This window comes from Mchenga conophoros, linkage group LG9, assembly GCF_057382185.1.
Source record: "Mchenga conophoros isolate Kocher_MC1m ecotype Shallow Benthic linkage group LG9, M_conophoros_male_GT1.1, whole genome shotgun sequence".
Lineage (NCBI taxonomy): Eukaryota > Metazoa > Chordata > Actinopteri > Cichliformes > Cichlidae > Mchenga > Mchenga conophoros.
The window spans coordinates 18,347,679-18,362,394 of record NC_140534.1 but is presented as its reverse complement, the minus strand read 5'-3'; the positions used below and the strand labels follow the sequence as shown (position 1 = coordinate 18,362,394).

Sequence of the window (14,716 nt, the reverse complement as noted above, 5' to 3'; positions counted from 1 at the left end):
GCTCTGATCTGACATGAAAGGCTTTGGGAGTGAAAGTGAATGTTTGTCTTTCCAGCATTTACTTTAGACAGAGAAGACATTAACGCCCAGACTTTTATTAATAAAATGAACGTTGCATGTGTTTAAGCATTGTATGACATGATTACTAATTACTCTACTGCTTAGTTACAAAAAACCATGAAAATACCGTCCTGTGAAACACTAAGAACATCCTTATTGCTTCGATAGGAATTAAAAGCCATGTGCTGCTGTTCAAATGCATTTGAATAAGTGATCATCAACTAGGTGACCACCTATGGAGAACTCAAGTGTGTGTTAACACAATGCTACCAGGGGTGAACATCGCAGAAGTGTCACCCGAAGGTCAGACCTTGGGGTCAGATTAATGTTCAGTGTGTTTGACCAGCTGTCAAGCACAGTGGTGGACGGGTACAGGATATGCAAACCCTCCAGTCATTGAGTCGACCATGAACTCTTCTTTATCTTCTATATAGTCAAATGTGAGGCCATCTGTCCAACAGCTAAGGTGGCATGCTTCAAGTCAAGTCAAAATTTATTTCTATAGCACATTTAAAAGACTAGCGTACATCAAAGTGCTTCACAATAAAACCGCAATGGGGGCAGAACAAGGAACAAATAGTACAGTTACAATTAAAATTACCTTACATGGTGTAGTGCAGGCCGAATGAAAGTCAAACTTCTTTGCTTCAAAAGCTAAGTTGAACAGGTGTGTTTTTAAGCGTGATTTGAACGATAGATTTGATTCCGATGTACGGATATCAACTGTGTGATTATTCCAGAGTCTAGGAGCGGCAATGGCAAAAGCATAGTCACCTCTGGTTTTTAAACAAGACCTTGGTTGCATTAGGAGCAGCTGGCTGGAGGATTTTAGTGCTCTCTTTGTGTTGTACAGATCAAGGAGATCAGTTAGGTAGCTAGGGGCCAGGTTATTTAGAATTTTAAAAGTGAGCAGAAGGATTTTGAAATCAATGCTATATTTGACGGACAGCCAGTGTAAGTTAGCGAGGATAGGGGTGATGTGCTCATGCCTTCTAGTGCCGGTTAAGAGGCGTGCTGCTGCATTTTTGGACTAATTGTAGGCGCTTGACTTTTATCCTTAGCACAATAAAGTGTTCTTAAGCTTAAGGGGGTTTCAGATATTTCTGAAGTGACTATTTCATTCTGACCCCTGGACAGAGTTGTGAAATAAGGACAGAGTATATAAAGCAAGGGAAAATATAATTTTGCACCACTCTTCTGCTTCTCATTTCACAATAATTTTACAAGCACTAGCTCTGTTTCCCCATTCCTCCCTCCTCTGTACATCAGACTGTTCTGAACACCCACTAAGCAGCGGGTGCTTCAGTGCATTGTTTTGTATTATCTGTGAAGAGAAAAGGTCAGAGGTCTGGTGACAGGGGACACACACAGCAGTGTTGAGCATTCAAGCACTTCAGGGTAAAACACATAGCTGCCGTAAGGCTTTTAAACATTACCAACTAACACACGCAAACACAGTAGTGTACATTGTGCAGGTGTTTCCTGTTCAGATATGATGAATCACGCTCTCTTCCTCTTTTCAGATGGATTTCCTTTTTCTCTGGGTTACCTCCATATCCCCCAGGACAAAATTACAGTCGCGCATGAATGGAGTCATAAAAAAAGACAAACAGGAGAGTTAGCTTTTTCCAGGATTTCCATCTCCAAACATAATGATTATCTAAACAATGACCCTGAATTAAAAAAAAAAGACATTTTCTATTTTTGTTTAATCCCTTTATAGCATTTCATGAAGCTGCTAGTAGCTGCTAGAAGCTGCTCTCTCTCCTTTCACATATATACCAAATAGAAGCTGTAGGCTAAAGAATGCCTGCTGTGGGTTTTTGCGTAGGTTGGCTTATGCAGTGTCTCCAGCCTAAGTGTTTTATTTTCACCAGTCAGTCTATGGGCACTCGTGTCTGTGTACGCATGTTTCTGAATGAATATGCGTGAGGGTTTTTTTCCCTGCAGGACACATAATCTTTAAAATCAGAGGAGGAGGCTGCAGTGCCTGCCCGCAGAATCAATATCTTTTTAAGTGGGTCTACATTAACACTGCATTAGCCTACTTAACAAATGGCAATGTGTTGGCTGTGACAAACTTTTTTTTATTCCAGTGTCTTTAATTTGGTAGTGAGCCACCATAACTCTCTTATTTCACTTCAAACGTTGTTGCTAACTAGGTTTGCTAGCTCAGTGGCTGACGTTAGGCTAGGTGCGATCATGACTGAATGATCACAGCTGATGAAGCCAGGAATTCTACTTTTCTGTTTCTATCCAAATACATCTACTTCACATGGAATTAAAGCTCCATTTGCAGGGCTAAGCTGAGTGATTTGACAAATTATGCAATGTTAACAACTGAATCTACGATAGAATATCATTGCATATAAATAACACGGTGCTTTCTCCGTTATGATAAAGTCAAATGATTTTAACTGCTGCCATTTCATTCAGTTTCTATGGCTCTTGTGCAATGAGGAAACTTTTTCTTATTTTTATATTGCATAGATTATCCAAATTAAGCTCTGATAAGAATTTACCCAGGAAACCACAGTGTTATCTCCAAGGTCAAATTTGGTTGGAGTATGACAGCAAAAACTGATGTTGATGAAAAGGTTCAGGCGGACAGACCAAGAAATATTGATCTATCGATGATTGATTAACAAGTAATTTGGTCATTAAATTGTCATTAGAAGACAGCCACACTATGTCTTCTCCATATACACGGACTGGTGTTACATTCATCTTTTACTGTTTACTATAAACCACTACAATAATTCCATCTATCCATTTCTATTTTATCTACATGGAACTGCTGTCTCATTTGTTTGCTGTTGAACTTAACAGAAAATTCAATACCCTGAGATGGGCATCAAAAAACAAGGCAAGCGCAGGGCTGAAATAAGTTCAGAACTACATTTTTCCATATTTATTGTATCACAAAAGGGTTAAATGTTTAAAGCACTATATTCAGTTCACTTTTACTTATATAGTACTAAAATCACAACAGCAGCCACCTCAAGGCACTTTATATTATAAGGTAAAGACCCAACAATAATACAGAGAAAACCCCACAATAGTCAAATAACCCCCTTTGCAAGCACTTGGGGAAACTTGGGGAAAAACAAAACACTTCTGCTTGTCACCAGACAATAATGCACTTAGTGGAGACATCTTGTATCACATGTTGGTAGTCACATGATTAAATTACATATACAGTAAAAGATGGATGGAGGTAGTGTGATGTCAGTGATTGGTTTTAGAAGTCCCTTTTTGATTAGTGTTTTCATTTCCCCAAAAAAGTGAGGGATGCTGTGAGACCACATACGAACTTGCTTTTAGCCAAGGAGAATTTTTAATGACAATAATTATTCCACATCCATTTATGGCCAAAAATGAGTGATCGAGACTGTAAATTCAGCAGGAAAGTGTTTACAGATGTCAAAACAAAAAGGCGTTTTCCCATCGTCACCTGGTGGTTTTCAGAAAGCAGGTTTAAGACACTTGTGTGTTTTAGTGTTTTGTTTTGACTATGATCTATGACAAATGGGAAAAAAAATAACCACTCTAATGCTGTAACATGTGCATTGGTTGTGTATTGTACCACGAAGAACATTTGCAAGTGCTTAGGAAAAGAGAAAGTACAAAAGATAAGTTAAGTGAAAAAGCAAAATGAAAGAAAGATTTAAGAAACACAGGGAAAGAAAATATTTAAGATGTCTTTGAACATTTCTTCTCTGCCATCGGAGGGCATTATTATAAAGCTGTGCTCGCTCTGTAGTTCAGCTGAATAAGAAACAGACAGCAGAGCAGGAAGTCTGAGGTTTAACAGCTGCTCCTGAGTTGAATGTCTTATTTATAAAAGGATAATATGAAACAAGTCGATGGACGTTCAAGGAATATGTTGAGCTGACAGTGCACTTACCATAGACAGTATAAAAGATGGATCTAGCCACCATGATGCTACCCACTAGTTTTGGACTTGACATTTTGAAGCTTTAAAGTTACGTAGATGAAAGATGGCTGTGCTAACGTATCAGCTGAACTGTACTCAAACTACAGGGGTGCCTCACTGAAGCACAAACTCCTTGGATGGTTTGTACAACACAGAAGGACGTGATATTAGTTGATAATCAAGAATTCAAAATAGCACACAGTGAAGAGGTTCAGTTTAATAACTAAAAGTTATTAAAGTTACAGGCATGAAAAATTTAAATTTTTGTGAATATTTGATATGGAAAAAAACTTTATACACCTTGAGTTCCTATAAATATAAATGCATATATATATTTAACTTTTGCTGTCTGGAGAACAGTTTTTGTTCAGTACTTCACTTTTTAATTAGCCACTTCCTGTTTAAAGAGAAGCACACAAGCCGCACGCCACTTTTTAATTGGCCTCTAAGCAATGGGGATCCAGAGTCTTTTCTCTGCTGAGTGCTAGATAGTGTTTTATAGTTGGAAAACCAAGACAGAAATCTTCACCACCATTTTCAGTCCCCATCCTATTTCATTTCAAAAATGTCTCTTTTTTTGCCTCAGATAAGCTTCAGCTGTTGTCGAGGAAACATCTTCTCATGTTGATATTTTTGGATCTCAGAGGCTCATTAAGGCTTTCACGCCAAACCAGGCAACGCACACCCAGATTGTGTCTGAGAGGTTGGACTGAGTCAGTGTACCCGGGCCCGTCTGCTTCGCTGAGCTGCGTTCGCCACAGGCCAAAGCTTATGAAACAGTGTCATGATGAATGTGGTGGGGAGATGTGAACCATTGCGTCTAGTTTCCCAGGATCGCTGTGGTTACTGCATCTCCCCGTTTGCCGTCTCCTTGTCTCCTTGATTTTTTTGTCAGTCGGCGTATTGGTCTGCTCGCCTCTCTTCGGCTTATCTGATTAGTTTTGCGTGCTGTCTTGTGATTTGTTATGAGAGTGAAAGTCACAGGGAAAGAGGGGGGGTAGTGTTCTGTTTGTGTCTGCGCAAGTGCAGGTACACAGTCAGGGTCACCAGGTCGCACCACATATTCGATCTGGCAAACTTTAAGCCCGTCTGCCCTTCTTGATGCTACCACAGTAAGAAAGATGTCTCCTTCACCTTAGTATGAAACTGGTAATATTTCAATGTGTCAGCCTATGGAGCCATCTACGTGACAGGCAAAAAGTGAAAAAGCGTCATAGTATTATATTTAAATGGCTTTTATTTACTTAGGCAGATTCCAGTTTCTTGTGACACTGCATCTGTCAGTACATTACGTTAACCATTCAATGTTCAAAGCAGAATAGTGAAGAGTTGCAAACCTTGTACCACAAATTGCAGGATATAGCACCCAAAATGCATACACTGAAGGTGGATAGATTTAACAAAAGGCAAGGTGTCCGTAAGCAGTTGCCATAAGTCCATAAGCAAAGAGACAGATATCCAAAAGGCAACTTATTAAATCCCAGAGAGCACTGAGGAAACATGGGGAGACACACAGGGAGGATTCACAGCCACTGTGAGAAAGACTGAAGGGAAGAGAGCACTTTATCCACAAGGGTTTGAGTGCAGGAGAGTAACGGTATGCAGCTGAACCTAATTTTGGCAACAGGACAGAGGAGGAAGTAAAACTAAATGCAAGAGGCGAGTGACAAATAACTACTAAAGTAAACCAGGAAATAGATAACAGCTAAAACCAGGAAATGAAGAGACGTGAATGAACTTAAGAGGGGGGAGGACTGAGGCAGTGAACGCATAGAATACTAGTGAACAAATGAAAGTCAACAATAAACAATAAATACAACTTAGCAACTAGAAACCATGAAACATCTACAAGTTGTGTGTAAAAAAAAAAAAGAAAGAGTGTTTTTGTTCAGTATTTTTTGTTTCCAAACTTTAAGACTTGTTCAAAAATCTAATATAATTCAAGCACATTTTTCTGTTGAGCACCACAGCGGTAAATCATGTCTCGTGACGATGTTTCATCCCATAATTTATCCCTAGCAAATGCCCAAGTGACTGTACATGACATCACGGTCTGTTTAAGCTGTTTGTCTTTCCGTTTGAGTGAAGCGACAGTCTGGAATACGTAAAAACACAAAGCTATAATAAATTTGATATTTACACTGAATCACAAGCGTTTTTACTTGAGCCAGACTAGGTTGCATCATATTAAGCAAAATTATTGTTGACAAATGGGATTGCTTTTTCTTTTTTGGCTGTTAAAATCTGTAATTATGTTTTTTTTTAAAGCTGGCATTTAGACAAAGATGCTTTAATACTGTCATTTATTAAATCCTGGCTGGTCTTATTTTTATCGTATATGTCTCTGTAACCTACATTTCTCTAACCTGTGCTCCTCTCTCTATAGGAGATAAAGAAGGAGGGGAAGAGGGATGGAGGACAGGCAAGCACAATCAGACCTGACCTCGCCAACGGCAGTGCTAGCCCCGTGCTGGACTCCACCGTACGACCAGGCAGGAAAGGTACTCGGCTCTGTCTCCTACATTCATACACTGTGGTCATTCAGTAGCTTTAAGGCTTCAGGCCTAAATATAGATCCTGTTAATGTGAGGAAAGATTTGGGTCAAGCACTGCTGAGCATGTATACACATACTAGACAGTCATATGCTCCAGGGTAGTATGTGTGCATCTATATTGGAGTCACCGGATAGGTAATTAGCCTATTAGTGTCATGGATGGATTACTTTGTTTGGCAATCAATTAAATTTTTAGTGACTTGCAAATTAGACTAAAGGAGCAAATTTATGGCAAAGGAAAATTAAAACATGCATTCAGAAATTGTTATGCTCTGGAGTTCCATTCATAAGATAGAGCCAAAAGATGCAGGATAAAGGGAGGCAGGTAAACGTTTTGACAGAATTACATGAACGAATGAACAAAAGGCGCTGGTGTGCACAAGCAGGATTATCCAAACAGAATTCCAAACAAGGCCAGGTGTCAGGGAAAAAAATCCAAATTCAGGCAATTTGTCCAGGCACAAGAAAACTGACAGAGGACACACAGACAGGCAAGGAAGGTGGTGGATAAACTCAACAAACTAACAAACAACAAGGAGATCAGGAGGGCTGTAAATACAGAAAACTAAGTGAACACAGGTGAAGCTAATGAGAGTGAAGCTGGCAATACTGAGTGTAAGAAAATAACAAAGAGGGGAAGTAAGACAGCAGGGATACACAGGGATACTCTTACTTCCCGTCCTATTTTAAAGAATTATATAATTGTTGAAAATAAGACGGGAAGTAAGAGTAAGCATCACACAAAAACCACAGTGATAATGGTGATAACCAAAAACTAAAGGACGCTATTGTAAGAAATGACCACAAGAAAACAGTATGAGCAAAAAAAGAATCTCAAACTCACGCTGAGTCAAAACAGCTTAAAAATGACAAAGTAGAGACAAAGAGATATAAAAGATCTTAAAAAGTTGCCAAACAACTGCAACAAGACAATGAGGGAAGGAGAAGAAGAAGATGTGAAGCATAAACATAATTGCATACACAGCACGACCATACAATTTCAGTCTGGGTGTTTTCGTCCTATTAAGGAGGAGTGTGATACAAATAGCAGCTTTTAAACATTTTTTTTTTCAGGTTAACAATTGGCGTTACTCCAAGAACCAGTATTAAGTTTAATACATGGTTGTACACATTCGATTAATATGCTCCTCTTGTTTTGCTTGGATTCCACATCTCTTCTTTATAATCACTATCTATTGAACCAGCCTCTGTAAATACTACATATGCTACACATCGAAATATAAGGTGAAGAAGACTGACACCTTGTGGACAAAAGAGAAGGCGCAGGGTCATGTCTTAATGCCCCAGCTGCTGTAGGATGAGTCAAGAGTAATGAGCAGGGTAATGAGTGTAAGACAAACAACTGCAAGGCCAGTATGAAGTGCTTGGTGTCAGTAATGGTTAAGCTGCCCTCTAGCTAAAAGGTCAAAGGTCGCCATCAAAGGCTTCAGCCATGATGGCTTTTAATCAGTCTGTAACACCTGCTTAGTCTCTGTAAAGCACTGATTACAGATAAGCGTGTGAGCTCATTATGTTACATGTAAGTCTTAGATATGTCTACATATAAACTGTGTGTGTATGTTCTCTTTCTGTTTATGTGGTTGTGGTGGCTGTGTGTATGTGTGCTGTGCAGGAGAGCAGATCCGTAAACGAAGATGTAAGGCTGCGTTTAGCTACGTTCCTCAACACGAAGATGAGCTGGAGCTGAAAATAGGAGATGTGATTGAGATCATAGCAGAGGTGAGAACTACATCATGAGCCTACAATGTAAAACCAGAAAAAAGGATGCAAAATAGCATAAAAATAACATTTTAGGTTATAGACGACAATCTCACATTAAGGTCCACATAGCAGTTCTGGAGCTTTCGGGCTTTCTCAGAAGAATGAGCTTCCCAGTTATAATAATGGGTAATGAGTGCGGCAACGGACTGGCAACCTTTTTATGCTGTAGCCAAACATTTGCCATAAGACACCAAGGAAAACTCCAGGCTTCCACCCTGAATTAGACATTTATGAGTACTTGGTAGCCATTTCTTCACGGTTTAAAAACTGAAAGAAAGAAATCGTGTGTGTGTCCCCGTCCCTTTTGAAAAAGAGTAAGAAAATTTAGCAAAATATATCTACTCAAGTAAAGTCAAATTTTTAAATTGCCATGTTAAAAAATGAAATGCAGGAAGAAAATACAAGTAACTGAAGTTTTATTTCATCAAATGTGTAACAAGAAAGAAAAATTTGATAAAATAAAATGTTTAAATAGTATGTATTTTTAAAAAATATTTAAATTTTACTTTTAAACGTGTACATTTATATATTTATGTTCTTTTGAATAATTAAGATGTTGAAATTCTCATGTTTTCTTTATATATTAGTTATTTATTCTTTGGTGATCACCACAACGCTGCCCTATATTTCCGAAAAAGCTTTTTTTAGGCTTTATTGTTTGTAAAGAACATTGTTTTTTTCCACTAATTATATTTAAAGGAGTAAATCTATGTATATCTGAGTGTATAAACGTGTGCATGTTGTCCATGTTGTGTAACTGTGTATGTTCAGGTAGAGGAGGGCTGGTGGGAGGGAGTTCTTAATGGGAAGACTGGAATGTTTCCCTCCAACTTCACCAAAGAGATCCTCACTGATTCAGAGACGCCCTCTTTGGACTCGCAGGAGGAGAACCGCAGTGGACGCACAAGTGAGTTACAGCTAATCAGAGGGTGGGGACATATCTAAATTTAAAAAATCCATCACTGCTTCTGATTACAAGATTTATTTGTTTATTTTCAAATCTTCTAATTATTTCATGAAATCAGCCCTTTTTGCATTGCTGCAACAAACTAAGATGTGTTGTGCATTATTTGTGTGTATGTAGATAAGGACAGCCCAAGCAGTGAAAGCGACGGTGGGGACAGTCGGTCAGAAACAGGGTCAGAAATCCCTCCCAAGAAGGTAAATACAGTCAAATACTTGTGCATTGAGTGCTACCTCATCACACTACAAGCTTCCTTGGGGGGGTGACCTCCCCTATAAAGTCAGCCATGAAATTAAAAGTAGGCAGGACGGTCACATTTGATTTTTCAAAGCCTGCTGTCTTTGGGGGTCAGGGGAATACAAAGTGCAGATTCTGAATCTTTACAAAGACTGCATGACAAAATCTGTACTTCCCATAATCCTATGCGCATCCTCTGACTGCTCAGAGACTGCTGGTCGGCATGAGAGGCATCTAAATAATATAGGATGGTTATAGTGATTTGGTTGGATAGTGCATAAAGCTAATTATTAGCACTCCACAGCTAGTTTGTAAAAATTAATAGCAACCATTTTAATTAAACATAAATTATATCTCAAGCTAATTTTTAGTGAATGAATTTATCTTCTTCCCATTTTTTTATTTCAGCATATTAACTATGGCTCAAGGGAAAGATAAAAGAAGGGTAAAGATGGGAATATGTTACAACTTTCTGGTAATTTAAACACTAAAAAAATGGTATCATGTTCAAAGCAAAGTGGTAAACTACTCAACTCAAGTTACAGTCAGAACAATAACCATAAAAAAAGAAAAGGATCCCATGAAAAGCTGGAAACTCTCCTAGGCATTCCAAATGTTGTTTACTCGCTGTGGTTTATACCACACGGAGACACTGCAATTGAATTAATATGAGCTTCATGTAAGGTCATATTAAGGTATAACATCAGTCAGCAGCACAAACCGATCTAGTGTTCCTAGCACCTGGCCTTATTTTGGCAACAGAAATGTCTGGAACAGAGGAAGCATACAGACAGACATAACAGACGAGGATTATGATGCAGGGGTGGTAACTCTGAGTACATTCTGAGTCATAGATGGAGAAATGAAACTTTACAGGGTCAATGGATGAGCACAAAGGAAGCTGTTGTTGTTTTTCTTTCCTATTTATGATTTTGATTGGACTGCTCCTTTAAAAGATAATGCTGTTTTTCATTATACCTCTTTAAACCCCCTAGGGTCAGCTCAGAGGATTTGGCTTTGGTAATATCTTTAAAGACCAGCCCATCAAGCTCAGGCCTCGCTCAATGGACGTGGACTCGGAGGTGGACAAGGTGAGTCACACACACCCAGCTGTGTTTGTGTCACTTATGTTCACTTCCTGGAGACACACAGTAACAATAAACCAAGTAATCAGTCTAAAATTAAATGACTAGCACTATGGGGTCTGTTTTGTCCCCATAAGGCAATTTAGTAAACAGGTCCCCACAATGGAAGTAATACAAGTATACACATTCTGCTTTATACACTCTATTTTATAGACTTTTTAAAAAATTATCATCAACAGCAATGAGGAAAGGAAGTCACAGCCTTTGGGCCGCCCCTTACTCAGCTTCAGTTTTACAGCACAGGAAGTGGTTTTATGTTAACACACATGCACACACACACATGCACACACACACATCCTGTAGGGAATTGACAAGCAAAGCAGAAGTGAGAGCGCAGCAGGGCAGACAGAGAGAGCAGGAGAGGGGAAGGGAGTTGATACAGCTTTTCACTGACGTCTACATATTCACGTCTATTCTCCTGCTGCGTGAGCTGATGTAGCAAAGCCTCGTGCGAGTTTAACTGGAGACACAGAAAAAGACGGTAGGGACGGGTTTTGTCCGCGTATTTTTGGAGGGTTATTCATTTTGCATATTCTTCTCTTCTTCATTGGAAATTAAACAGCGTAACAACATAAGGCCAGGTGAGGCAGGAGTTTTAAGCAATGTATGTTTTTGCTTTTCACACTGTTGTCAGCGAGTTTTGTAAATATTTCTCAGGGAAACACAGAAAAAGAGATAACGGCCACCAAGAAGACATTTCTGGGGCTTTAAATGCTACAGAATTGATGCTTGACATGTTGGGATGACAGTGGAAGGGTTATGGATATAGACTTAAAGGGCTAGTTCACCAACAAAGCAGCCTAAAAGATGATGGTTTTATGTGTGTTTTATGCTAAAGAAGTGTTTGGGATACCAAAACGGGGGAAATATAAGCAATAAAAATATGATTTTTTATTTTGGCTCCTGTTTTAAACCACAAATATTTAAAACTGGACATAAAATAGTCCAGTTTGTAGACAGCTTTTTGAACTGAAAGCCAAGGTAACGTCACCCAACTTTTTTTGGCTTAATAGTTTCCATTGAAGGATATGGTCTTGGGTTTGTCTGTCAATTTATTGTAAATTTTAAAACATTTTAAAAGTGAGATGTCTAAACGTCAATCTTGGTGAACAGGGCTGGTAATTAAAGTGAACTTTAATGGCAGTATTAGTAAGAAAATGCTGGCAATCAAGAAATGTAAAAGTCTTTATTAAAGAAAAACAGAAAATGTTAACTTGCACGCCAAGAACAGTCAGCAGCTAAAAATTACAGACGCAAACAGCCTGAAAGTGAAATGCTGCTTAAACATTCATTAGGATGAAGGTAGAAATAAAGAACATTAACTATGTCGATGAAGGTGTGTTTAAAGAGCGTAAAACGGTCATTAAAACCAGCACACTGGTCATCAAAGCCTCCTATTTAGCAGCAGACTGTGTGTGTGTGTGTGTGTGTGTGTGTGTGTGTGTGTGTGTGTGTGTGTGTGTGTGTAAGTGAAGGATGTTTGTCAGCCTGCCCTGTTAGTGGGAGGCCGTTATGCTGCTTTATGGTGAGACTCGTCTCCTCACTCAGTAATGAGGCTCCAGAGGAAGCGTCAGGAGTATCCATCTGGGTGAGTCACACGAGGCCGTGTAACTTTTCAACTGAACGGTCGGTTGTTTGTACATGTGTGTGTGTGTCTGCGACTGAGTGGTGTGGCTTGCTGCACAGACGCAGAGTGACCACATGCGAGTTTAACGCAGGTGTTTATAATTTGGATTATTGCCATTGCAGCAAATGGAAACGCTTTTCTTAGTGTTTGTTCAGCGGTTCCTCTTTTTTTTTTCATTGCGGTGACTCAAAGTCACTCAGGCTTGACATCAACTGTCACCTGAAAAAAAGTCATTGGATGTGAAATAGAAACCAGCGGGAACCTTCTGATGCGAAAGAGAGACAGCAGAGACTTGGTGCATTTAAGTATGCAGTATGGTCAAGACGAGCTACTGAAGTTCAAACTGACCGTGAGAATGAGGAAGAAAGGTGATTTAAGTGACTTTGAACGTGACATGGTTAAATAACTGGGAATCCCCTGGGTTTTTTCCAAACTAGCATCTCTAGAGTTTACGGAGAATGGTCTGAGAAAACATGCAGTGAGGGTCAGTTCTCTGGGTGAAAATGCCTTGTTGGTGTCAGAGGAGAATGTCCAAACTACTTCAAACTGATGGAAAGGCAGAAGTGCACATTGAATGTTGAAGCAGATGGGCTACAGGAACAGCAGACCACAACGGGTGCCACTCCTGTCAGCCAAGAACTAGAAATTGAAGCCATTTTTTATTCTCCAAATTGGACAATAGAAAATTGGAAAACTGTTGTCTGATGTGACCAGTCTTGATTTCTGCTGCAACATTTGGTTGTTAGGGTCAGAACTAAGCCTAAACAACACGAAAGGATGGATCCATCCTGCTTTGTATCAACAGTTCAGACTGTTGGTGGTGTAATGGTGCGGGGGGGATATTTCCTTACCATAATTTGATCCTCTTAGTACCAGCTAAGCATCATTTAAAACACCACAGCCCCCTTGATTACTTTTGCTAATCATATCCTTTCTATGACCACAGTGAACTCATTGTCACTGTGGTCATAGGGCCTCCACAGTCACCAGATCTCAGTCCAATAGAGCACCTTTGGGATGTGCTGCCAACAATCTGGAGCAACTATGTGATTCTCTGAGGAGTGTTTCCAGCCACTTGTTGAATCTATGAGATGAAGTATTAAGGCAGTTCTGAAGGCAAAACGGGGTCCAGCCCAGTACTAGTAATGTGTGTTTGACAATGACCTGACAAAGTGGCCAGTGAGTGTATGTATGTGAGTGTAGGATAACATCTTAACATCAAACTTCATCAACTCACACACTGGTTGGAGTCACTGAGCAGCTGAAATATATTTGAATGGGCCAAAGTATCAGTTGGGGGTTTTGGCCAAAAAGTGAATCAGCTGTAGAACAATGGAGGACACAACATAATTAATTTCCAGTTTGTCAGTAACCCCCCCCCCAAAAAAAAAAAAAAAAAAAACAGTTCCTGTGCACAGGTTTTCTTAGTGAGATGGTGAGACAGAAAAATAAAGGAGTTTTTGCTGTCCTGTAGCAACACTCCAAATCAAATGTATTTGGCTGGTTTTTGGGTAGATCAATAGTTTGTGGCTCTGAACTCTGAATCTGATATGGATACGATGATGACATGATGATATTTTAAATCCAAGAGTGCAAACATCAGCTTTGGCCAGGTTAACTGCAACTTGACTGGTTGGCTTACAATTTTTGCAGCTGCACAGCTGTAATTGTAAGTGTTTCTCTGCAAGAAAGCAAATAGAATTGCTCCTTATATTAAATAAAAAGTTAACTTAAGTGGCTAGAAGTTTGTTAAAACCACAACCCCAGCTATAAGGTCCACTTCCTCTCCTTGTTGGTGATGTTGACTTTGTTTTCATTGTTGAGTCACTTCAAAAGCCTGTTTCATGTGACACGAAAGGACTTTTAGAAGTAAGTTGTAAATAGACTGGTGCTTATATAGCGTTCTTCTACTCTACTTGATCACTTAAGGCAATTTATGCAGCGCTTCTCATTCACACTCAGATAAAGGCATTAAGAACATCTCACCTAAGGATACTTTAGGATGCAGGCTAGAGCGGCCAGCGATTGAACCACCAACTTTCTAATTAGTAAATGACCTGTTCTACCTCCTGTACCACAGCCATTAAAAAAAATGACAGCAGCTAGTATTCCCAGTACTAACCAGACCCTGCTTGGTGTCTGAGATCAGATAGGACTGACTGTACCCAGCAGTCATCTTGGCATCTTGCTTCTGTACAGTTTATTCCAAAAAAACATACATAATTTGAAGCCAAATGGCTGAATCAATGAAGAGATGAACACCTTCATTTCAGTGGTCACTGTGACATAAACGTTGCATGTTTAGGATCAGTTTTCAAATCTGAAACATTTACATCAGCAGTAAAGTTCCCCTTTTGTTTAAATTAGTTTTAAAAGTCTTCACATCAGCCTAATTTGAAGGTGAATGCA

The 14,716-nt window shown here is 39.4% G+C and overlaps 1 protein-coding gene across 2 annotated transcripts in view; it reads left to right on the top strand.

Moving 5' to 3' along the window:
* Positions 1-14,716, top strand: part of sh3kbp1 (SH3-domain kinase binding protein 1) — a 45,831-nt gene that overhangs the window by 13,683 nt on the left and 17,432 nt on the right. For both annotated transcript variants that reach the window (XM_085286741.1, XM_085286740.1), the window contains exons 3-7: positions 6,384-6,498; positions 8,186-8,292; positions 9,106-9,241; positions 9,419-9,495; positions 10,531-10,626. In XM_085286741.1, coding sequence (XP_085142867.1) covers positions 6,384-6,498; positions 8,186-8,292; positions 9,106-9,241; positions 9,419-9,495; positions 10,531-10,626 — 531 coding nt within the window. The remainder of the gene's footprint in view (positions 1-6,383; positions 6,499-8,185; positions 8,293-9,105; positions 9,242-9,418; positions 9,496-10,530; positions 10,627-14,716) is intronic.